This window comes from Oncorhynchus clarkii, chromosome 2 (genome assembly GCF_045791955.1).
Source record: "Oncorhynchus clarkii lewisi isolate Uvic-CL-2024 chromosome 2, UVic_Ocla_1.0, whole genome shotgun sequence".
Classification (NCBI taxonomy): Eukaryota; Metazoa; Chordata; class Actinopteri; order Salmoniformes; family Salmonidae; genus Oncorhynchus; species Oncorhynchus clarkii.
The window spans coordinates 61,955,172-61,970,151 of record NC_092148.1 but is presented as its reverse complement, the minus strand read 5'-3'; the positions used below and the strand labels follow the sequence as shown (position 1 = coordinate 61,970,151).

Sequence of the window (14,980 nt, the reverse complement as noted above, 5' to 3'; positions counted from 1 at the left end):
ATTTCTATTGCATCAGCCATCGATAGCAGTTCGCGCAAGTGCGGTCGCGGGTTTGGCAATGATTGACAGTAAATTATAGCCAATAGAAACTGAGTACCAATGCAGTGACTATTCTGTCAAACCAATAGTGGCAGTGTAAATGCGGGAACACTGCATTTCACTTTGATTGTGCCAGCGTGGGGTGTCAGTGCGAGCGGTGACAGAAATAAAATAAAGATAAACTTTGTGAGTATGGGAAATGTTTAATTGATAGGAGTACAGTTAATGGTGTCTGTCATTGTTAAAATGGTTAAAACAGCGGATTTATGTCTAATATAGCTACTTAATTCGTTCGAATGTCGCGTATAGCTGACGTTTTCATTAATGACTTGAGAAATGAGAATGGCAATTATTCATACACCGTTGGATTATGCCTTACTATGGTATTAACTAGCTGGGTTTAAAGTTATCCCCATTAGCTAACTATTTAGCTAGTTACCTATATGGGCTGGCTAGCTAGCTAACCATTAAGAACGAATGTATTGCTAGTCAACGAATTTGCAAAGGGAGACGTGGTTACTCAATGTAACCGCCTCATTTTAGCATCGGTCAGGGCAGGTTACAATTGCAGGATGAGCTTGCTGTAAAAAAAATAATAAACAAGACCGTGCGGGCGGTCGTTAACTCGGTTGTCAGGACCGGGACTAGCTCAAACTCTAGGCGGCGTTTTTCCTTCTCCCTACAGTTTTCAGCATTAGCTTTGCCCACGACTGGCTGGTATGAACTACAACCCGACGCTACGTTAAGGTTTAGTATTGTCAATCATCGCCAATGACACAGCTTTCGAAGCATATGGCCCTTTCATCAGCAATAAGTAATCCTTCAATTAAAAAAGATAAACATACTGTAGCAGTTTTGCACAGGTCAATACAGCTATGGATGCCTCCATCTGACGAAACTAAACTTCCGCTATACACTTCCCGACTTAAAGCCGGTGTACACTACACGATGTTGGCCACGATTTAGCTGTCCCAGACACTTGAGATCGAAGACAAAATACCGATGTAGTTGGCGGCCGTCATTGACAGTCTTTTAATGTAATCGAGTCCAATACGCAATCTGAGGGCTATGGTTCTCGTCTTTGAGCAGTCAGACGTCCCTATATTTGAAACAGGTTTAATGTTATTTATTTATGTAATATATTTTTAAAGTCTTACTGAACGTTTAAGGTTGCTTTGAGCGACAGTTTGTAGCTGCGTTCAATCGAATCACGTCATTATTTCGCGGGAGGGCGTGGCTTCGACCATGTGAAAAATCTTGTAGTGTGTGACCACCAGCGGTGCCACAGCGTTTAGTGTGCGTACCGCTATGTTGGCCACACACACAAAAACTACTGGAAAGACGGTCGTTTAATGTAAGAGGTTTAGCGATGTTAGGATTTTGAAAGTCGTGTAGTGTCCACCAGTCTTTACACACAGGTGTTAGGAGCATGTAAGATAGCTAATTAGCACAGGTGGTCACCTCTTGGCTTCCATCTGTTTTCTCTAAACAAGCACTGTAACATGGAGATATGGCATTGTGGGAATCAATTGAACCTTTTTTTTTAAATGTTATTATTTTATTTCTGGCTGATATGAAAGATGCTTATGCTTTGGGGCTCTGAACAGAACTCCCCCATACAGAAGACTATTTCATCCAATTACTCTTATATGTAATGGAACTGAGAGTCACGATCAAGGGCTAGACCAGTACATGCCATTGGCTGTTAACCCCCAGAGGAGACACATGGAAGGTAATTTACACCAGCAGTGGAGTTTCCTGGATTATCAAGGATTCCACCTCAGGAAATAGGACCTCTGTTACCTTTTAATTAAACTGGGACATATGCTATATGTCCACACATGACTTGGTTTTACTTTAAAGTAAGGGCTAGCTAAGTAATCAAGTAATATTTGAAAGTTTAAGATTGACTGGCAAGTGTAAATTAGGATTACTGTATACAGCTAAATGAAAATCCTACCTCAGGGGAGGGACAGGAAATTGCTTTAAAGGTAGTCATACAAAGAGGAGTGTTGTGTTCATGTGGGATCTTCTCTTGCCTTCCAGCCAGGACTGCAATGAAGCTTCAACATTGGTGAAGATAATGGGTCTACGGCCTAGACAGACCCTGGGGCCAAACTTGTCATAAACATGCTGCATATGCCTATCCAAGGATGTGGAAGGCAGCTGCAATTAGTGTTTTATAGGTCCAGTCAGGGATGTGCTCTAAAGTAAACATGATTTTCACATGAATTTGGTTGAAGCTGATATTCAGTTTTCCCCCAAAAAAAGAAGCAAAACCCATGTTTCCATTTGCTTGCTATTCCAGTGGAAGCAAGGACACAGAATAATTTAATTGCAACTTTAGTTTGTTACCTACAGTATTCGGGCCTGCCTACCCATACCTTCTCCCTCACCGGCATTTCATGTGTTTGTTCTTAACTGTTTTTCCACTGTCTGTGTGATCGTCAGTCCTTTCAGAATGGACTCTTTGCTGCCTGCTGCTCAGATCCGGGAGAAGTTCATCGACTTCTTCCGTTGCCATGAACACCAGTATGTCCACTCATCCGCCACCATACCTTTGGATGACCCCACACTGCTCTTCGCTAATGCTGGCATGAACCAGGTACGCAGCAATACTGTCCCTTCCCCCATACTTTTCCCCTGGCATGAACCAGGTACGCAGCAATACTATCCCTTCCCCATACTTCTCCCCTAGCATGAACCAGGTACGCAGCAATACTATCCCTTCCCCATACTTCTCCCCTGGCATGAACCAGGTATGCAGCAATACTATCCCTTCCCCCATACTTCTCCCCTGCAGGTCTATAGAGAGTGTGGCTCTATTGGCTAATTAAAGCCTCAACTCAGTGGATGTATCTTAGCACAGTGGAATAATACCCTCTGGAAGTGTATTGTTCTTAAAAAGATGTCTCCTAAACTCACACATTCTGTCCATATTTGAAGCTTTTTTTTCAGTTGCATGGAAAGAATAGACTTTGAAGTATACTCATCCCAATTTAACGCTATTTCTTACCCACCCTCTCTCTTTGTCCACCTATCCAACCTCCCCTTCCAGTTCAAACCTATCTTCCTGAACACCATTGATCCGTCCCACCCCATGGCCAGACTCAAGCGTGCAGCTAACACACAGAAGTGCATCCGCGCTGGGGGCAAGCACAATGACCTGGATGATGTGGGCAAGGACGTGTACCACCACACCTTCTTTGAGATGCTGGGCTCCTGGTCCTTCGGAGACTACTTTAAAGTAAGTCATGGAGACCGGATGTTAGATACGGTGGTAGTCATCTGTAATGACGTTGCAACATTTTAACAAGTCTCTAGAAGATAGTGTTTGCGTGTTGGGAAGATTAATTGATTATATATCTCTTATTTCCTTTCCTGCTGACTCCTCTCCCTGCAGCACCTTGCTTGTACGATGGCCCTGGAGCTGCTGACTAAGGAATTTGGGATTCCTATCGAGCGTCTGTACGTAACCTACTTCGGGGGTCAAGAAGAAGCTGGGCTGGATCCAGATCTGGAGTGTAAACAGATATGGCTGGACCTCGGGTAAGTGAATTTCAGGAGTAGGAAATTCTTGTCAGATCGAATAAGGCCATTATATATCCAAATCTACCTGAATGATAGAAATAGGCTGCACTCTTTCTATTCTTGTTATTGTGGTCAGTAACACTATGTGTTGAGTGATAATTCTCTCAGGGTACTGTTCCCTTTTCGAACCTCTAGACGCCACTTAGCTGGTTACAAAAACAGTCTTGTGAGAACAGTCATGTTCTTGCTCTGTGCTCGTGTTCCCTCCCAACCTGCTCCTACTGTAACCTCTCTCTTCTGAGTCTCACCTGGGAAGGATTTATTAGTTGGATTCCATTGCAAAACCTTTCGTAATGTGCAATGGAAACCATTTAGCGTTTACTTTAGGAACCAAATTGAAGCAAACGGTATCCAATAGAACCTTTAGTTTTTGTTGAACCTTTTTTTCTAAGGGAATATGACTAATGAATACACCCCTGTTTTACCTGTGTCTCCTCCCTGGGTGACAGAATGGACGAGGCTCGTATTATACCCGGCAGCATGAAGGATAACTTCTGGGAGATGGGGGACACAGGTCCTTGTGGGCCCTGCAGTGAGATCCACTTTGACCGCATCGGGGGGAGAGATGCAGCCCACCTGGTCAATATGGACGACCCCAATGTGCTGGAGATTTGGAACCTGGTGTTCATCCAGTACAACAGGTAATTAATTTATAGATAGCTGTAAAATATGTGACCGACTGACTTGATTGGGTCTCATGTAGCAAAATTTGAATGGTGTTTTTTTGGATAAAAGTAGACTCAGAGCTAGAAAATGGTATATCATACACTATAGTTGAGGAACAATGGGAAAGTAATTCTGCTTTGAAAGTTGATAAACTTGTTACTTTACTTTTGAGAAAATTGTCCTTGAATGTTTTGGTTCACCTACTGGAGAGCTCTTTGTCTACACCTAATTAGCAACATTCCAGCTTCTTAAGCCTCACCCATCTCTTTAAGGATTCACTTGTGAGTCCATGTGCTAAACCGTGAGTACTGTAGTGTACAACCAAAGATTTCAAGACTAAACGCTGGTTTATACTACATCTATCGACACGTCTGTCTGTATACAGTTGTCGCAGTGACATCATGAACATTCTATTGTCATGCAACATCAAACTTGTCGTTATGAAAGAGTATAAACACAAAAATGACAGTCTGCATGACATCAGCAGCCTGGTGGTCCAAAATAGCTTAACTGGTGTATTTTAAAGCCAATACACCCATCTGTTTAAAAGCAAATTTAGTATACAGTGAATTTGGGAAAGTATTCAGACCACTTGACTTTTTCCACATTTTGTTACATTACAGCCTTATTCTAAAATGGATTAAATAAATAAAAACATCTCAAATCTACACATACCATAATAAAAAAGTGAACCGGTTTTTATAATTTTTTTGCAAATTTGTTAAAATAACATACCTTCTTTACTAACATGTTCAGGCCCTCTGCCATGAGACTCAAAATTGAGCTCTGGTGCATCCTGTTTTCATTGATCATCCTTGATGTTTCTACAACTTGATTGGAGTCAACCTGTGGTAGATTCAATTGATTGGACTTAATTTGGAAAGGCACACACCTGTCTATATAAAGGTCCCTTTGTTGACAGTGCATGTCAGAGCAAAAACCAAGCCATGAGGTCAGATGAATTGTCCGTAGAGCTTTGAGACAGGATTGTGTAGAGGCACAGATCTGGGGAAGGGTACTAAAAAATATCTGCAGCATTGAAGGTCCCCAAGAACATAGTGGCCTCCATTATTTTTAAATGGAAGAAGTTTGGAACCACCAAGACCCTTTCCTAGAGCTGGCCGCCCGTCCAAACTGAGCAATCAGTGGAGAAGGGCCTTGGTCTGGGAGGTGACCTAGAGCCCGATGGTCACTCTGACAGAGCTCCAGAGTTCCTCTGTGGAGATGGGAGAACCTTGCAGAAGGATATCCATCTCCGTAGCACTCCACCAATCAGGCCTTTATGGTAGAGTGGACAGACGGAAGCCACTCCTCAGTAAAAGGCACATGACAGCCCGCTTGGAGTTTACCAAAAGGCACCTAAAGGACTCTAACAAGATTATCTGGTCTGATGAAACCAAGATTGAACTCTTTTTTTTTTGCCTGAATGCCAAACGTCACATCTGGAGGAAACCTGGCACCATCCCTACGGTGAAGCATGGTTGGGGCAGCATCATGCTGTGGGATTGTTTTTCAGCGGCAGGGAGTGGTAGACTAGTCAGGATCGAGGGAAAGATGAACGGAGCAAAGAACAGAGAGATCCTGGATGAAAACCTGCTCCAGAGCACTCAGGACCTCAGACTGGGACGAAGGTTCACCTTCCAACAGGACAATGACCCTAAGCACACAGCCAAGGCAACGCAGGAGTGGCTTTGGGACAAGTCTCTGAATGTCCTTGAGTGGCCCAGCCATATCCCGGACTTGAACCCGATCTAACATCTCTGGAGAGACCTGAAAATAGCTGTGCAGCGACACTCCCCATCCTACCTGACAGATTTTGAAAGGATCTGCAGAGAAGAATGGGAGTAACTCCCTAAATACAGGTGTGCCAAGATTGTGCCAAAGAACACTCAAGGTTATAATCGCAGCCAAAGGTGCTTCAACAAAGTACTGAGTGAAGGGTCTGAATACTTGTGTAAATGTAATGTTTTATTTTTTTATACACTAGAAAAATTATAACCTGTTTTCGCTTCGTCATTATGGGGAATTGTGTGGAGATTGAGGGAATTATTTTTAATTAAAAAAAATAAAAAAAATAAATTTTAGAATAAGGCTGTAACGTAACAAAATGTGGAAGTCACTGGGTCTGAATACTTTCCGAATGCATTGTATGTCAATCTAGCAAACCAGGCAACTTTCTGAACAATATTTTTGTTAGTTTCTAGCTTGTAAGCTAGCTAGTAACGTTAAGTTAGTTGACTAGCCAGTTCTAATAATGACCATATCCTATACCTGACAACGTCTTAACTTTACAGGAAAATGAACTCCCAACTAGAGGTCGACCGATTATGATTTTTCAACGCCGATAACGATTCGTGGAGGACAAAAAAAGCCGATACCGATTAATTGGCCTATATATACAGTATATACACACACACACACACACACACACACACACACACACAATTTTGTAATAATGACAATTGCAACAATACTGAATGAACACTTATTTTAACTTAATGCATATTATGGGTGTTTTTAAGGTGATTCCACAGGTTGGTGGTATTTTTTGATTTAGCTGTTGCTGTCCCCATGCTTTCATCTTTATCACAAATAAGTCACCTTGCTTTCCCTGGTGCCAATTCCATGTAATAGTCCCACACTGGTGCTCTGCTTTTCTCTGCCATCTGTAAAACACACACATACACATAGCTCTGAAGTAACAATGATACTGAAGTCTGCTTAGGAGACATACTCTCAACTGTTTGAATAAAAATCGAGTAAGTTACCTGTGATGAATGTTGAAAACAAAAACTGTAATTTCTATATGGAGGAAATCCTATTTTAATAATGGGCATGGTAAGAATTCACTACCTTCTAGCAAAATCTGAAAAGCGGTTCCTTCATTCATATTTTTAGATTCACTTAAAATAAGGTCTGTTTCGTGTAGGCTTACACCACCTTGCCAATTTTATAACTGTGTAGATATCCATAGGACAAGGTAACTCTGATCAATATTGACTAAATATAAGCGACGATCATTTTTTTTGTCGAGTGGATTTATGAAAATATGTTGACAAACGTGACCTTATCCTTGTGAGATTTACACGGGTATCAAAATTTTAAGTAGATCAAGACATTCTCTACGGAAGACATGAACGATAAAATAACGAAGGAACCACTTTCAAGTTCAGCCGCAAGTTATTACAGGAATTATAACGCGTCGACTATTTATCTCTAAACCATATACCTTTGACTATTACGAGCCTGCTGCTGCCTACCACCCCTCAGCCAGACTGCTCTATCAAATCATAGACTTAACTATAATAAACACACAGAAAAACGAGCCTTAGGTCAAATCCGGAAACTATCACCTCGAAAACAAAACGTTTATTCCGTTCCGTATTTTATCCAACGGGTGGCATCCATGAGTTTAAATATTCCTGTTACATTGCACAACCTTCAATGTTATGTCATAATTACGTAAAATTCTGGCAAATTAGTTCGCAATGAGAAAGGCTGCCCAAACTGTTGCATATACCCTGACTCTGCGTGCAATGACCGCAAGAGGTGACACAATTTCCCCTGGTTAATATTGCCTGCTAACCTGGATTTCTTTTAGCTAAATATGCAGATTTAAAATATATACTTGTGTATTGATTTTAAGAAAGACATTGATGTTTATGGTTAAGTACACATTGGAATAACGACAGTCGTTGATTGATTGTTTTTTATAAGGTAAGTTTAATACTAGCTACCAACTTACCTTGGCTTACTTCATTCGCGTAAAATCTGTCGTTCTTCCCCTGAACAAGGCAGTTAACCCACTGTTCCTAGGCAGTCATTGAAAATAGGAATGTGTTCTTAACTGACTTGCCTAGTTAAATAAAGGTGTAAAAAATAATAATAATAATCCGCGTCCCCAAAAAATGATTTCCGATTGTTATGAAAACTCGGTCGACCTCTACTCCCCCAACAATCATTATTTACAAGTTAATTGGTGAGCTAATTACAGAAAATAGCTTACGGTTGAGAGTGTGACAAAATAAAAGCAGGTCATTCTCCCTGAGAATAAAAAAAAAAACTTGGACACTCGTTGGCCTAACGTTATATCCTAATTTGACTTTGGTGCAGGTCGTTCTTTTTTTGTCCCATGCACAGGATACAGAAGCTGTAAACCGTACAGTGAAATGGTTACTTGCATAGTGGAGTCTTCTTGGTTTAGACATGTAGCTAGCTAAATAATGAACCATAATCCAAACTTTATGAATCTACAGGTAGCTAAAATTAGGCTATAACTAGCAATACAAATAATATTACTACATAGATCATAGACGTAATGTTAGCTAGCGAGCAGCCAGCTAACATTAGCTATCTAGCTAACAGTATGCTTTAACTTGAAATGAAAACAACTTTTGACAAAATGAGAAACATAATATATCAAAATGTAGCTACCTAGACTCTGTCACGGATTCCATGGTTGCCCTTAGTTTGAAGATGTAATCCGGAGACAGGTGGGGTTTTTTCAAGGCAAAACCAACTAGGCATCTCATTTTACAATTGTATTTGTATTTAAGATGGCATACAAGTTTAAGGCACATGAAAGTTCCCATGTTCCAGAAGGCATTTCTGCCATACATTTTGATAAATCTTTTTACGTTCAAATGTATGTCCTGTAAAGTAGTGACACGCGACACGCCTAGTTTTCTGAAACGAATAAGAATATTGTGTTCAATTCAAGTCCTGTGTAATGCACATGCAGATGTGCGTAGATGCAGGATCTGGCTGAACCTGTTCCTCCCCCACCAGGGAGTCTGAGACAGAGCTGAAGCCCCTGCCTAAGAAGAGCATTGATACAGGCATGGGTCTGGAGCGTCTGGTCTCTGTGCTGCAGAATAAGATGTCCAACTACGACACAGACCTTTTCATCCCCTACTTCCAGGCCATCCAGAAGGCAAGCACCACTACCAAACACTATTTACCTTTACTCTCTGGGTGCTCTGAATGACCTGTCTGACAGTACCGTTGTGGTTGTTCTGAACAGGGTACAGGAGCCAGGGACTACACAGGAAAGGTTGGTGTTGAGGACGTAGATGGCATTGACATGGCCTACCGTGTCCTGGCTGACCACGCCCGCACCATCACCATCGCCCTCTCTGACGGTGGCAGGCCAGACAACACAGGAAGAGGGTGAGCCCTTTTGACTGTCTGGCTGACTGTCTTTGGCCTATGTTTGTGTGAACATCAATCTCTTAATGTGCACATTTTAACCTTCTCCCTCTGTGTGTTCAGATATGTGTTGAGGAGGATCCTGCGTCGTGCTGTGAGGTACTCTCACGAGAAGCTGGGTGCTCAAAAAGGCTTCTTTGCTACCCTAGTTGACGTGGTGGTAGAGTCCCTGGTAAGAAAGTCATCCCACTTTTCATGTTATTCACCATCTCTCCTTCTGTCTTCGTCCTTTCCTGTTTTCCTCTGCTGTCTCCTCGAAGGTGGAAAAATCTGTCATTCTGGCCTTGAGCAAGGCAACTCCCAACAACAACTGCTCCCAGGGCGGTTGACGGTGATTTAGAGCAGCAACCCGCACCAACCTAATTGGGTTGGGTTAAATGGGTTGGGGTAAATGTGGAAGATACATTTCAGTTGTGCATCTGACTAGGTATCCCCTTTCCCTCTCCAGGGCGATGCCTTCCCTGAGTTGAAGAAAGACCCAGACATGGTAAAGGACATCATCAACGAGGAAGAGGAGCAGTTCCTCAAGACACTCAGCAGGGGGCGAAAGATCCTGGACAGAAAGATCCAGAGTCTGGGAGACAGCAAGACCATCCCTGGTACTGAAGGGCTACATTAGCAAATTGGATTAATTAGAAACATTTACCTTGTTGTCAAAACAAAATGCTTTTTTAAAACCCTTTTTCTCTTCTCTCCCTGTGAAGGTGACACCGCCTGGTTGCTGTATGACACATACGGTTTCCCCCTGGATCTCACTGCCCTAATTGCTGAGGAGAGGGGGATGATGGTGGATGTTGCTGCTTTTGAGGAGGAGAAGAAGGCTGCCCAGGTGAGAGTAGAGAAATGGTGACCAGTAGAAAATATGGAGCCTTGGATTGGCAGGGAGTTGATGTGGATTTTTGAATTTGCCTGTGGAGGTGGGAAATGTACTGCTTTGTGAATGTCTACAGACTTGAATGCTTTCCTCTGTCAGCATTTCTCAGTCAGTATTGCACTGTAAGTGACAAGTGCCTTGTTCTGCTTATTAGATAAATCGGTATTTACAATACATTACAGCTCCATTACTTGCAGTGTTAATTTGTACTGAAAAGCTCCATTCCATGTTGAGTGAAGGGCCAAATCACTTCAATAAGGTCATATGATATCAGGGCTAAACATGCCATTTGGCTTTCTATCTAAATAATGAGTATGATGTTTCCACATAATTAATGACTGATTCATCATTGGTGTAAAGTTAGTTGAAAGTTTATTCAATGTAAATAGAACGTGGATTGGGCTGTCTCATCCATGTCCCTCCCACTCAGGTTAAGTCCCAGGGGAAGGGCTCTGGGGATGAAGACCACATCATGCTGGACATCTATGCCATCGAGGACCTTCGCAACAAAGGCATCGCTGCTACTGACGACGAACTCAAGTACAGCTACAGTGCTGACGACAGCGGCAAATATGGTGAGAGACACAAATAAAATCAGCTCAGTTTTATTAACCAACTCAGAAAGATGGTTTGCTTGGTATTTATTCAAATCGCTTTCTTGCTTGTGTCTGTTTTAATCCCTGTATATTTCTCTGTGATTGTCCCAGTGTTTGAGCAGGCTGTGAGCACGGTGCTGGCTCTGAGGAGGGAGCGTGCCTTTGTGGATGAGGTGACGACAGGGCAGGAGTGTGGGGTTCTGCTGGACAAGACTTCGTTCTATGCGGAGCAGGGAGGACAGAGCTTCGACGAGGGCTACATGCTGAGAGAGGACGACTCTGTAGATGATGTAAGGACCTACAGAGAGGACAGACCGGACAGTTGTAAAAGCCATATTAGACATGAATGTTGGCAGCAGGTAGCCTAGCGGTTAAGAGCGTTAGGCCAGTAGGTGGAAGGTCGCTGGTTCGAATCCCCACTCGGTGTAATGTCTGTCGATGTGCCCTTGAGCAAGGCACTTAATCCTAATTGCTCCTCTAAGTCCCTCTGCTAAATGACTGTAATGTAATTCTCTGTCTCCCTCTCACACCACATTTACTCCCTTCCTCAGAGGATGGAGTTCACAGTGAAGAACACTCAGGTTCGGGGTGGATACGTGCTGCATGTAGGGACGGTTTACGGCACTCTGAAGGTTGGAGATAACGTCATTCTGCATGTGGATGAGGTAATGCATCACTCAAAAGTACATTTTAATAACTCAATTTCGTGATCTTTTCTTAACTGCCTTGATATTGAAAAGTTATTACATCTCTACTGTCCAAACCCCCCCCCCCCTCCCCAGGCTCGTCGTAGGCCCATCATGAGTAACCACACTGCCACCCACATCCTGAACTTTGCCCTGAGGGAGGTCTTGGGAGAGGCTGACCAGCGTGGCTCACTGGTGGCTCCTGACCGCCTGCGCTTTGACTTCACCGCCAAAGGTGCTCTGAGCACAGAAGAGGTGCGACGCACAGAGGAGATTGCCTGCACAATGATCCGCGATGCAAAGGTGAGAGGTCATAGGTCACTGAAAGTACGAGTAGGGTGGTATGTTAATTTCTGTTTGATCAAGTGTTGTTTTTACACAGCTCTTTGGTTGCTGGTGTTATTGATCTAGGGCCTGTTGTCTATTGTTCTTTTTGACTATTCCTTGACTGTTTCCTTGCCTTATTGCACCTTAACATTCTGTATCGTCTCCTGTTTTCTTTTATACACTGTCACCCCAAGGCTCCTGTCATCCTTTTCTCCTCCTCACAGAATGCACTGTTTTCAAGCGTGTATTACCAAGTCACGACATCAGCTCTTTCTGTCTCTCTACAGCCTGTCTATGCCATGGATACCCCCCTGGCAGCAGCTAAAGCCATCCAGGGTCTGCGTGCTGTATTTGATGAGACCTACCCTGACCCGGTGCGCGTGGTGTCCATTGGCATCCCCGTGGCTGACCTCCTGGCTGACCCCAGCAGCGCTGCCGGCTCCCTCACCTCCATCGAGTTCTGCGGAGGAACGTGCGTACACAGCTCCCCTTGCCGTTGCTTTACATAATTATATCTCATGATTCAGAAATACAGAGATGTTTGAGAATTTACTGTGAGACTGTTGCTCGGTTGTATTCTGTACATTCTATCTGTAACTTCAGGCACTTGCGGAACTCTGGCCATGCTGCACCTTTTGTCATCGTGTCAGAGGAGGCCATCGCCAAGGGAATCCGCCGTATCGTCGCAGTGACAGGAGCAGAAGCACAGAAGGTGAGAGGACAAAGGTTCCCAACCATTACTGGATGCTTGACATTTGTGTTCTACATTATACTACAGGTTCTTAGTCAAATCACTGGGTGATGATGGGTATAGGTATCATTCTTTCATAACCGCTATTTACTCAACGGTAACTGACTAACTTGAATCCCGTCCCCACCCTGCTCTGTTAAGGCCCACAGGAAAGCAGATGCTCTGAGACAGTCTCTGTCTGCTCTGGGGGACAAGGTGAAGGTTCAGACCGCCCCCAATAAAGACGTGCAGAAGGAAATCGCTGACATGACAGAGGTGAGAGCTGTCGCAGAACATCCAGCCCTTAATGAGCCGTGTCTGTCTGTGTTTACTTACTATGTCTCTGTTCTGTGTTGCAGTTTCTGGGCATGGCAGTGATCTCCCAGTGGCAGAAGGATAAGATGAGGGAAGCCCTGAAGGGCTTGAAGAAGACCATGGATGACCTGGACCGCGCCAGCAAGGCTGATGTCCAGAAAAGGGTACGAGAGAGGGGCCAGACATGGGGGTTTAGGGGGGGCAAGAGAGAGGGGCCAGACATGGGGGTTGGTGGAGATTTAAAAAAAAAAATGTTTTAGGTATACTACATTTCATAGAAACTGATATACTATGTAGTTGGGGAGTATGCAGGTCATTCTATATGAATGGTGTTTTCCTCATGTTCTCTGGTTCAGCTGGTCTTTAATTTCTATATTCTCTCTGCCTCCCCTCCCCCAGGTTCTTGAAAAGACCAAGGAGATGATTGACAGCAGCCCTAACCAGCCGCTGGTAGTCATGGAGATGGAAAGCGGAGCCTCTGCCAAGGTAACAGCATCATTTTCTCTCCTCTACAGCCAACCCTACCACTGTGGAGAATTACAACACACCACGGCACAGATTATCCCTAAATTCGAATCAGACATTTGTCTAATTCCACTTCTATTTTCTAACCCTTTCACTGTGTATTTTTGTGTCCCAGGCTCTGAATGAGTCTCTGAAGCTGCTGAAGACCCAGTCCCCCCAGACTGCTGCTATGCTCTTCACCGTAGACAACGATGCTGGAAAGATCATCTGTTTATGCCAGGTGCCCCAGGTAAGCCATGTGCTCAACCTGTGTGTTTACATCCATTCACAGATTAGCTCCTTATGTGTGCTTAATGCAATAACCTTACATTTTTGTTGGGACAGTATCTTATCTGTTGACTTTTTCCTCTACCAGGATGTGGCCAACCGAGGACTGAAGGCCAGTGAGTGGGTGCAGGAGCTCTGCCCTCTGATGGATGGCAAAGGTGGTGGCAAAGATATGTCTGCCCAGGCAACTGGCAGGAACACACACTGCATAGAGGAGGCTTTGCAGATGGCCAACCAGTTTGCCCAACTTAAACTGAGTGAAAACGAATAGAGAGGAGGCTGGGGTGTGGTGAATGATTATGGGGAAAGATCCCACGATCCAACCCCACTGGAATGTTCCAGCTCTGTTCTCTGTGACTCTGAACTGGACGTTCCAGAAAATTGTATAGAAACATTCACCCATCCAAAGGTTAGAAAGGGAAGCAGATACAAGAGCCCCCTTTCTCTGAAAGATGCATCTGCAATTTTAAGGAGGATAACATGGTTTTGATCCATGCACAATTTGATGGCTCCCTGCAAGATCTGTGGTCGAAGGATTAGGTGATCAAATGATTGATAGGTGTACGAAGATGCTACCCCCAACATCCTACCTGATCTGTCCTGAGGTAGATAGTATTAGTCCTCCTTCCATCCTCTCCTCCCACTTTAACTAACGATGAAAATACTCAACGGTAAACTGCTTCAGTTCATTGCTTGTTTCTCTCTATTTCATTGGCCTCTTCCATGTCATTGTGTTTCACTTCCCCTCCCGGACTGTGGGGAGATGTGTTCTCTGCAGACTGTCTTTCCTGCCAGTTGTAATGTACATTCACAACAGCAACCGTGGCACCTGTCAGCGCCACCAGCTGTGTAACAGTTTTATTGTCTGTCATCTCAATATTAATGTAGTCAATTAATAATGAATTTAAATAAATGGGTGACATGACATTGTCAATTCTGTGAAATGCATTTTATTGCCACTTATGAACGTCACAACGCATTCATGCCTTGATGAATTCCATGTTGTGGAATAAAAATACTGATAACACTTGATTTCTTAATTTCTCCTCCTAGTATTTAAATCTGTCTTCTCCTGTAGTTCATAGGTGATCAGATTATCTATTTATCTGGTCAGTCTGATGCTAGGTAACGATGTCCAGCGTTAGTACAGGGGCTG

General features: G+C 43.5%; 1 protein-coding gene across 1 annotated transcript; it reads left to right on the top strand.

The window, feature by feature from the left end:
- Nucleotides 1-132: 132 nt before the first annotated feature.
- Nucleotides 133-14,758, top strand: LOC139371170 (alanine--tRNA ligase, cytoplasmic-like). Its single transcript, XM_071111310.1, has 21 exons — nt 133-225; nt 2,491-2,644; nt 3,098-3,286; nt 3,443-3,588; nt 4,080-4,271; nt 9,085-9,229; nt 9,320-9,465; nt 9,568-9,676; nt 9,953-10,103; nt 10,209-10,333; nt 10,809-10,953; nt 11,086-11,264; nt 11,526-11,639; nt 11,757-11,963; nt 12,275-12,459; nt 12,591-12,699; nt 12,880-12,993; nt 13,077-13,196; nt 13,432-13,518; nt 13,673-13,786; nt 13,913-14,758. The coding sequence occupies exons 2-21, from the start codon at nt 2,501-2,503 to the stop codon at nt 14,093-14,095; spliced, it is 2,904 nt and encodes a 967-aa protein (XP_070967411.1). The 5' UTR covers nt 133-225; nt 2,491-2,500; the 3' UTR covers nt 14,096-14,758.
- Nucleotides 14,759-14,980: the final 222 nt, after the last annotated feature.